Source organism: Rousettus aegyptiacus, unplaced genomic scaffold (genome assembly GCF_014176215.1).
Source record: "Rousettus aegyptiacus isolate mRouAeg1 unplaced genomic scaffold, mRouAeg1.p scaffold_m13_p_7, whole genome shotgun sequence".
Taxonomy (NCBI): Eukaryota; Metazoa; Chordata; class Mammalia; order Chiroptera; family Pteropodidae; genus Rousettus; species Rousettus aegyptiacus.
Genome location: NW_023416310.1, coordinates 68,728,346 through 68,738,957, shown reverse-complemented (window position 1 = coordinate 68,738,957; position 10,612 = coordinate 68,728,346). Strand labels below are relative to the sequence as shown.

Here is a 10,612-nt window from a genome sequence, read left to right as displayed (position 1 = left end):
GAGCTCCCTTGAAGGCCACATGTCAGGCCTCTGTTCTGGGAACCAAGTCCTCAGCAGGAAGTGGAAGTGACAGGGATGGGTGAAGGACATACTTCCTTTCAACAGACTGAAGGTGCTTGCTCTCCTAAGCTCCAGGTAATTTTACATTTTCCTAACCTATTCACAAAGTTCCTACCTCTTGCTATTTTGCTTGTTGACACCATGTCCCTTCTCAGCCTTAGCAAATCACTGACAGCTTGGGTTTTGTCCTCTCAAAGGCTCCAGGACCTCAAAGCCACCCACAGTGCACACAAATATAGCCGGAGGTTTAAGATATTCTAGAAACAAATAAAATTCTTAGGTAGAAAGGTGATTTATGGAATCAATAAATTTGGTAGTTACAACAAAAAATAAATGTGACTTTGAAAAGCAAGGAGCAGAGACTCCAGGTGGGAAAGAAGAAAGGGTGTGCAGGGAAAGGAGAAAGGGTGGGCAGTACACTAACAAAGTCACTGTCTCCAATGGTCCTGATTTACCTGTCCCATCATGAATGCAGGTTATTACCTTGGGAGGCTGGTAGACTGACTCATAATGTATTGTTGTTCTTGTCACACAGGGAATTTAAAGCAGGTAACCATCAAAAGGAGCTTCTAAGTGAATAGCTTGTGCCAAAGGGATTACATCAAAATTGGAAAAGGAAAATGCTGTACATATGCTCAGGTAAATGGGATCTGTCTTCAGACCCTTTTCCCTCTGATTATTCTTTTTGAGGTTTTGATCCTGTTTATAGTCAGAGGTGGAGAGGGCCTCTTCCCCTAGCTCTGCTGCGGTCATAGTGCAAATGTGGACTTCGTGGGTCCTTAGTGTCCACACGGAAAGCTCATCAGACCCACCTCCTCAGGACGTCGCCACTTCCCCACGCCCCACTCCTCTCCCCCTACCCCACACACAGAACAGCGCTGACGCTAGCATTATCTCTGCCAGCTGGGCACGAAGGTTTCCGGCCCGTAAACTGTGGTCTCGGTTCCTGCGGGGACACACTTTGCATTCATCCTGGGGGCCGTGTTTGGGGTGGGGGCGGCCCAGGCCTCAGCGCGGGTCTCCAGGCGGTTAGCTGAGCACACCCCTTCCCCCAGACCAGCTCGTTTGCTAAGACGGTCTCCCCGCAGGGACCGGCCCGTCTGTAAAAGAAAAAAAGGGAGCCGGCGAGGCTGCGACGTCCTCAGCAGCCTCCTTCCTACACTTGCGGTGTCACAACAATGAATCACCCCAAGACACGGCGGCAGATTCCCTAATTAGCCTGAGACGCTCCGGACCCACATGGTTATAAAAGACCAACTTTTGCTTTCATTCAAATGCGCACTTCCCACTCCGGCGCCCACTCCCTCCGGCCCGCGGGCCGCCGGCTTTGCGAGGCGGATTCAGAGCCCCAGGCCCAGGTGACCCGCGAAGGCCCAGATGACCTGGAAGCGGGAGGTCGAGTTGGGGGCGCGGGGCGCAGACGGCCGGCCGGGGTCTCGGGAGTTCACAGGCCTGCTGGGATCAGGATGGTCAGGTCCGGCACCTCAAAAGCGCGGGAAGGCGGGGTGTGTCCCCCGGCGTGCGAGAGCAAAGGAGCCGCCCCCGCCGCCCCGGACCCCCGCGGGCACTCGGCGGCTCTCCCCGCGCGGGCGGAAGCGGCGGGCGGGGTAGGCGCACGGCGAGCGAGCGGAACGGCGTCCGCCCCCGCGGAGCCGAGCGCGGCCCAGCGAGCGGCGCGGGCTGGGTGCGCGCGCTCAAGAGCGCGAGCGCCGCCGCCAGAGGGTCGTGCCCGCGCGGGTCCTGGACTCCGGCTGTCGCGAGCTCGGAGGCCACCTGCTGCACCGCGCCCCGGCCGCAGGGTCCCGCGGAGCACCTGGGGTGGAGCAGCCCCGCCACCACCCGTGCAGGTATCGGGCGCAGGGACGTGGGTTGGCCGCGGCGCGCGGGGGCCGAGGACCGGCGGCGTCAGGGGCCCGGGCGGGGGCGGTGCGGACACAAGTAGCGCCCCGAGCTGGGCCAGGTGCAGTGCCGCCGAGGGCAGCGCCACGCTGCAGGTGCCCCTCAGAACGCAGGGGGACGCCAGCCTCGCGGCAACCTCTCGGGCAGCGCGGGGCCCGGGGCGAGGTGAGCCGGACGCGCTCCCAAAGTTTCCGTTTGCTGACTTTGCTGGACTTGATTTGACTTGTGAGGCAAATCCTGGCAGGTGACGCGTTGAGAAAATGAAGGTGAGGGAGCCGGTCTTGCCGGGTGGAGATTGTTGACATCCGGAAGATTCGTGCCACCTGTCCCTAAAGGCCACTGCAGGACAAAATGGGGGCAAATTCATTCACTGTGTTCCTCGTGCTCAGGTAATGCTTTATTTGCTAAACAAGTTTTAGGCTTTGATTACAAGTCAGCAGGGAGGGATTCTGAGTTTGACATAAGAAATGTTCAAATTTTTAATCAACAAATACTTGTTGGACAGAACCTTCCAATCAGGTAGGGCTTTGATATGAGGTTAAAAGTGTAACTAAGTAGTCGCCCAAACAAGCTGGAGTTCAGCCTTTGAAATGCAAGGAAAAAGGAATGCCAGCGTTGGAATTGGACCTGTGTAGGTATAGGCCGACAGCTGGCATCGTGTCACTGCTAAACACTTCATTTTGAGCCAGGAAACCCTTCATGTGGGAGACAAGCAACTGTGTGATCCTTTTAGCGCTCACCCCACACCTTCCCAAACTGATATCTTAAAATATTCTACTCCTCTATCTAAGCTTTCAGGCTTCCTTCATTTACATAATACATGCACATGACCATGGGGCAGAGTCGGTTTAGACCCCATAGTCTCCCTGGAGTTCAAGCCGCCACCACACCTGGGATGATGAGGTGGTGTGGGCACTCCTAAGGGCCTTTCAAGGTCATAGAATTGTGAGGAGAAGCATATCTGTCCGCAGTGCAGGGTAGGGACTTCTGGGGTCCCTGCCTTTGAGGGCAGGTAGAGAAGGGCTAAGCTGGGCTGGCTTCCTGACTCTGCCCCAGGGCTGTGCTGAGCCATGTGAGAGCCTGAGATCAGTAATGCTTTTGCTATCTTTATTTAAAATGATAATAGTTTGTATATCGTGGATTTTCTGTTAATTTTGGTATTTGAAAACACTGCACAGAAACACTGACCTTGCAGAGTTTTTTGGTACTCCTTCAATTTTGTGCCTGAGGCAAGCACCTTACTTGCCTCACCTTCATTCTAGATTTGCCTTCAAGCCAAGTTCCTTAACCTCTCTAAACATCAGTTTCCTCATTTTAAAAATAAAAATGGCGGACCCTCCATGGAGGTTGCACAGCTAATCACAGCTTCTGCTGCTGAGTGGGACCAGGCATATGTGGCGTGCTAAAGGGTGGCCATCCTATTCATATTACCACTGAGCTTAGCCATGGAGCTTGTCACCAAATTTTGCTTAGTCTCAGTTTACCACTTAACAGAATGGGATGATGATGGCAAGCTCACAGGGATGCCATCAGAGTTAAATGAGAAATTGTGTGAGGTGGCTGGCCCTCCCAGAGGGAAGTTTTCTGTGACTGGCAGGCTTGCCAACACTTGCTTTTCCTCTGGAGGTTAGCCTGTGCCTTGTCATGCACAGACACTCATGCATTCTGCATGAGAACACTATGGAAGTCTTTGGATCAGTGTAGAGATGTTTCCTTCCCACGCTTATGGTGCATAGGTAAAGCTACCAGCCACAAGTTGTGTTGTGTGACATTTCTTATAAGTGAGCCTGATTTTGCTGCCCCAAACGACTTTGGTTCCTTTTTGTTATATTTGGTCTTAGCTCACAATTGTGATTTTTCTGAACTTTATTCAAGATACTATCTCAGTCACTATCTAATATAAAGCAGCTTAGTCCCTTGAGAGTCAGTCTTTGTCTCTCCAGGTCACCTCGGGCCCCTTCTTGCCACAGGTAGTATCATAGCACCCAGCACAGGTTGTGGTCACATAAGGGTGTTGGGGAGAGTGGCCTCTTGCTGGTCACCTGGTCCTCTGGTGAGTTTCCCACCACAACCACTGAGCTGCCTCCTCCTGTTTCCTCTGAGCATTGTCCAGCTGGGTCTCACTTGGGTGAGCCACAGCTGGGAACCTGGCTCCTACATCTGGCCCTGAAGTCCCCAAACTCTGAGTCTCTTCCAGGTCCCTACTGGGCACCTGAGTACCTGCGCAGGTTGTGTGCAGATAGGGCGCTATTTCTGCCATACTGAGTGGTCTCCAGTGTTAGCAGCAGCAAGACAAAACTCCCCATGCTTTCCACATTCCCCTCCGCCTCACAGGCATTTTTCTCCTCTCACCACCTCTTCTCCTCCAGGCCAAGTGCAAAGGGGCAGAGGGCTCAGTCCCTTCAGGTTCCTCTCTTCTCAGTTTTGGAAGAGCTTTCACTTCCTGGAGGGTAAGACTCTTTCTTAGGTCCCATCTTCTGTCCTCTGTACGAATGACTCAGAGTGAAGCATGAGCTCAAACTTCCGAGCTTTGCTCATGATGTGTAAAGGGAATTTAAACATTTTTCTGCTAACCCTCCTCCCTCCCCAATCCCTGGAGAAACCAGATGCACCTTGGTGCAGGGAGGAGCACGCTACAAAAATAGATAGGAGGCTTCCTCCCTCTCCCCCTTCTCCATCCTTCTGGGCTCCAACCTGAGTTATGTGCCCTGGACTTCTAATTACCTGAAAAAGACTGAAAGAGCTGAGGCTGGGTGCTGCTGGAGAAGCCAGTCAGGGGCTTGGAGGAGAGGGCAGCCATGAAGTGGTGGTGGTGGGGAAGAAGAGAATTGTTTTGCACTTTCACAATCTTGAGCCGTTTCAAGTGGATGAATTTTTTCCAAGCCATCATCCCCATTCATGCTGCAACTTCTTCATCATCAGAATGGTCCACTGCATGCATGGCATTTCCTAAAAGCTGCCGAGGAAATACAGAAAAATCCAAGTCATAATCGCTTCTTCAGGATGCTTAGGAATTACTTGGAGAATAAGATACACCTTGATGAGACCTAAAGCTGAATACGCAAGCCCTGGGTTTTGTTTACATTTAGTGTATGGAAGGTAAAGTGGTCAAGGAAGGCTTCTTGGAGGAAGTGGAACTTTATGTGACATTAAGACATTAAGATGAAAGAGAACTTCCCATGAGAAGGATCTCTTGAATGCCCAGGGACAGAGGACCTGCCTAGCGTGGCCATTGGAACCCGGCTGTGCCTTGACCCCTCCTGGTGTCTTGCTGATCCCTTTCACTGTCTAGGTACCTGTAAACCCTGGTTCGGTTAGTATCACCTGTAGGTAGCACAACAGGCATGGTCTGCATTCCAAATTCCCTGTGTTTTCTCAAAACTGAATGGAAATCAGAGGAGTCGTCATTGGATCTTGTTATTCTTAAAATATCTGCATCTGGAAAATCATTTCAAACTTTTAGGTCAGGTAACTGGTCCTTAAGACACGTTTGTGATTCTAAGGAACGACCTCAGGCTCTTGGTGTTGCTTTAACCTGTCATTCTGAGCTCTGTGGGTCACAAACCACAAGATACCACGTGAGCGCTCAGCGAATTTAGTAGCAGATTGACAAGATGTAATGAGACAGCTGTGGCCATGCAGCCAGGGCCACCACCTCACTGGTGCTGCCACCAACTCCATCCAGACACTTGCACAGTTCCTGGTAGGAGGACCCTCAAATATTTTTTTTATAATGAAGCTATCTGTGAAGAGAAATTACAAAAGATTCTTTTGAAAGGTGAGGGCAAGCACGTTGCTTGTTTGCTCAAGGCTCCTCCTGGCCCTGGTGTGTGGGGCTGTTTTTTAAATGTCTGAAGTTTGAGAACTTCTAGAAGTCTCGCCTCACCTCTGAGGTCCATACCACCGAGCTCTGCATGGTTTCTGCCCCCAAATTCTCATGTCTGTGGGAGACAATGGAAGCATTAGCCACGATGTGCAATTTCCCCCAGAAACCACTCTCAGATAGCTGGCACTAGTGTGGGATGTGAAAAAGTCAGAGGTGTTTTGCTTTCTTGAAGCAGGTGGTCCAGCCTAGGGGGCAGGTGGGCAAGTCAGAGCTCCTGTGTCAGCTGTCACTTAGAGGCCCTGTGACCTCAGGCACCCTATAGTGTGACACACGCACACGAGCATCACTCGAGATACTATATCAGCAGAGAAAATGCTTCATAAATTATTTGTAGCTATTTCTCCTCTATTCTCTTTCTTAGAAGGTGAAAGATCATTTATTACAATTCCCACTTGGGCCTCCCTAGTAAAGTACCTAAAGCAATAAAGGATCCTTCTGCATAGGGGACCTGATGGCATTTAAAGAAAATGAGCAAATGTGCTGTACAGTGTGCTCCCAAACAATGCTAGCAGGAGATGTCATGTGGGCGACGACCTGGGTGCACATTAAAACACACAGCGAGATGCAGGGGAGGGAGGCGGGGATGGAAGCACGAGCAGGGGAGGGTACAAGTAGGTGGAAGATCTGCAGCCCCTGAGCCCTGGGGTCCCGCATGTTTGCGCGGCCTCTCTCTCCCTGCAGTATTTGCTTTCCCTGCTAATGTGAGGTTACAGAGACCTGCAGCAGGGCCACGACAGGAGGTGCCCTGGCCAATGACACACACACACATATTCGACTGGTGAAACGTAGGGACAATTCTGTTCTGCCACATCTGTGGCTTGCCACTGTCCTCATGAACAGCCATGGGTTAGAGGACCAGAATAGGTGTCACCAGTGGGTGACAATCAGGGCCTGTTTTAGGTTCCTCTCATGTATTTAGTTAGCCTCCTGCATATGGATATATCATGAGTACTCAGTACCATTCCAGATACCAGTTAGTGCAGCATGAGTGTTTGCTGCCCAGCCACCCGGGTATACCTGCTGTCCCATGAGCGTTCGTGTCGTTGGCCCTTCCACGCATATGTGCCCTACCTCCTGAGTATTTATCTTAACACATCATACAACAGTCTTCCATCCCCTTTGCTGTCTTGTTCTTCAAAATTAAATATTTTCAAGCAACCCAACAAATGTACATTACAGAAGAACACTAAATTAGTCTCTGAAAATCAGCTTCCAGATTGGGTTTATTCTTGTGAAGCCACTGCCCCATTGTGGTGAGCGAGCCTGTGGTCTTCGGAGCCCTGGGCCTGGTTGGTCTGTGCAGGCTTACGCAGCCTGTTCACACCCAGTTCAGTCTCACAGGTAGCCAGCAGACTGTGTGCTCAGGGCTAGTTCCTGCCCTCAGCAACTCAGGAAAGAAGTGACCAAGGGAGGATGGTTGTCAGTCATGCGGAACATGCTGCTTTGAGCCATGTGCTATCTGGTCTCAACTCTTAGCTCTTTTTGGTCTGTGGCCAGGCAAGACATGTACACCTGACAGGTACAGGGACAGGCGCATTTGGCGTGGTGGCCATATTGTATCCCAGGATTGGGGCTCCGACCTGGCCAGTTCACTGCTTGGCAGCCAACGTGGGATGTGTAGCAAGCTGCCCTGGAGCCCCATCTCCACTCTGCACCTGCTCTAACCTGCTTTAACACCTGCGCCGTAGTCCTGAGGGCTGCCATCTTGCTTTACTACCTAATGACTCACCTTTTCTCTCACCCCCACCCCAAGGAGTGGTACCAAGAACTTTCTATGGATTCTTTCTGCAAAGAGGCTCTGTGACTTGGATCCCGCAGTGCTGACTCTGCTCATGCAAGTGAGGAGGACTGGGCTTGTTGGTGGGTCAGACCCACCCATCTGACATTTGAACTCCAAGGCTGTACCATTCCACCTGCTGACTCATTCTTTGTAAACTGGGATCATTTCCCTAGCAATAGAATTGGTCACGTATTTTTGGACAGTTGCCGGGTGTCAGCCGCATGCTCCATCAGAAATTGGATCTTTATATCATCATAAATTAGCACTTCCAGTGTACTCTCTGGGTGAAAATGGGCCCTTGATATTCGAACACAAAGCACTTTGTAGATCTGAGTCACCCATTTTCTAAGGTTTGGCCAGTGTCATCTTGCCTTAGTGGCTTTTGTGAGCAAATACGAGTCTTGGAGTTGAGTTGTTCTGTAAGCAAGGCCTATCTGATTCCACATTTAGATCTGAAGTTACTGGGTACATTTCATGGCCCCAGGGACAGCCCAGGGGGACCACTAGCTAGTGGACAGGACTTGGCCAGGCCAGCAAGCAGGGACGGCCCAGAAGGTAGTAAACTTGACATGGAACAAGCCCACCTGCCGTCTGGGGCTACGACTAGACTGGTGATTTGGCTCATTCCAGCCAGGCTGTGCTTTGACTGGTTCCTCATTTGGCCCAAGGCCAGGTGCCACCGTAATGGTCTCTGTATCCAGCACATCGCAGGAAGAACGTGAGCCTGTGTCACAATGACATTTGAGGGCATTTCCTTCCAAACATTTGTCTGTGCTATGTTGAATGTTCACAGACACGTGTATGCACAAAAGTATGTACTTAAGGAATAGAGGTCACGTCTAGACTGTGCGTCGAGGCTCTTCTCCACATTATTAGCTATTCTTTCATAGCATCAGCTCTTGTGGCCGTGCAGAGCTCTATCATATGGGAGATCCCAGCCTAGTCACCCAAGCCCTCTTTGGGTGGACATTTACCTGGGTTGTTCTCCTTTTGCCACTTACTAGCAGCGCAACGACAAATGTCCTTGTCTGTGCTCTTTTGCACATGTGTCTGGCCAGTCCCTTTGAAGTGCCATCTCCTGAGTGGATTTTCTTTGAATCTACAACTACCTCCTTGAACATATCCTGCCTGAAATAATTCTTCTTCACACCTCAGCCTTTCTCTTTTTTCACTTTGTACTTTTTATGTTCTATTTGATGCGGGCAGAGATGAGACTCACAGAATTTGCCGTGGTTACAGCAGGCTGGGTCCCTGACCCCAGAACCAGTCATTTGTCCTCTTCAGAGCTCTGTGACAGGGCCTCAGCCCCTTCTGTCTCTCTTAGAAATCATATCAGAAGCCTCCCCAGCCTGAGTTCCAATAGCTTGAAACTCAAGGTGAAGCCACATCTGAATAGTTTCTGAAGACTGGCCTGGTACACAGACCAGTATTTGACCCTCAGACACCAGAGGCCTGCCTTAGAGGAGGGTGTGGCCATGAGAGGACAGTCTGGCTATTTTCTCCCACCTTGGAGAGTGCACGGCTCTCTTTGCCCCTCTTGCTGGTGGTTTGTGGACATTGAACAGCCCCTAGGTACCAGGCACGTGGGCAGGAGGCAGGAGTTAACATACTGCTGAGTTACTGGCCACATTTTTTTCATGAGTCACAATGGATCTGCATTCAGCTTATGAACGACAATTCTTCCTGCCTCTGCAAAAAAGGCTCTAGTGCATAGTTACTGCGGATTCCAGTGGTGGTATGGTTACTTGTGAGCTCGCCTTCAGAGTGGATTGCTATATTTTCAACTGTTCAGGGAAAGCATCTCTGGGGAAGAATTCCAGGAAAGACTAGGTCTTTAGTACCCAGAGCCCACAGTGGTGGGGGTCTGGGGCATTTGGGTGACAGTGGGGGGTGGCCACTAGCCCAATGGTACACATTCCTCTGACACTTGAAGGTCCTCCACCCCTCACAGAAAATGTCACCCCTTCAGAGATGGACTATTTGAAACAACTGACACTGCTGACCTGGAGCTCAAAGGGGATGGGGATGGTAGCAGTGAGGAAAGGAGAAGGAAGCCAGCCTACCTAGGGCTCAGGGTGGGGCGAGACTGCCTCTGGGACTAGTCCTTGGAGGGCCCAACAGACCTGACTCTTAGGAACACCCATTGGAGAAACTCATGTCTTTTAATAAAGAGAAAGTACAGCTAACATTGGGCGGATCCACATAAACATGTATTTTTTTTCTCAATAAATGCCGTACTTGTATTTTCTCTTTTTTTAATGATTTTCTTAACATTTTCTTCCCTCTAGCTTACTTTATTATAAGAATATAATATATAATACATCTAACACATAAAGTATGTGTTAATTGATTATTATCGGTAAGTCCTCCGGTCAGCTGTAGGCTACTGGTAGTTAAATTCTGGGGGGCGGGGGGGTTTGAAAGTTGTTCTGCATAAAGGGTCAGTGCTCTGACCCCCACATTGTTCAAGAGTCACCTGTGATAGTGATTTGCTAGAGCCCAGTGATACACCTTAGGTTTCTACAACACCTTCTTTCTATGAATTCAAAATAAGACTTGATTTATATGCAACAGCTGTTTCTTTTTCTTTACTTTTGGGGGGTGTACATTGATCATATATTTGAAGTAAACTGTAATAATCATTTTAACAGCAAGAGCTGTTTTTGTTTCAATTCTTCTAATTATATAAGATGAGATTCTGAATTTTATGTGCACATGGCATATGTATAACCCAGGTTACATATTGCATATCCCAACTGCAACCTTGTTCTTTAAATTAATGATTAAGAGGAGAGTAGGTGAGTATGTGTGTGATTGGCAGTCAGCCCAGCCCAGATAGTTGATGATGTCAGAGCCAATCGTTGTATCTACCGCCCATTGAACACCACCCATCATGTTGGGTATTTCACCTTCATCATCTCATTTAATCCTCACACTCACCCTGTGCATTTTATAAATAAGAAAGCTGAGGCCCCAGAGAAGTAAAG

General features: G+C 50.0%; 1 protein-coding gene across 7 annotated transcripts in view; it reads left to right on the top strand.

Annotated features, from left to right (window-relative positions):
- Positions 1 to 1,401: 1,401 nt before the first annotated feature.
- Positions 1,402 to 10,612, top strand: part of CRACDL (CRACD like) — a 99,978-nt gene continuing 90,767 nt past the window's right edge. For 2 of the 7 annotated variants that reach the window (XM_036224457.1, XM_016143041.2), the window contains exon 1: positions 1,402 to 1,418. Coding sequence is in view for 2 of the 7 variants with exons in the window: in XM_016143043.2 (XP_015998529.2) it covers positions 2,311 to 2,348 (38 nt within the window). In the remaining 5 variants the exon portion in view is untranslated. Of the gene's footprint in view, positions 1,419 to 1,780; positions 1,908 to 2,043; positions 2,349 to 10,612 lie in introns of those variants that run through there. The other 5 variants (XM_036224459.1, XM_016143049.2, XM_016143042.2 and 2 more) reach the window with 3 other exon arrangements.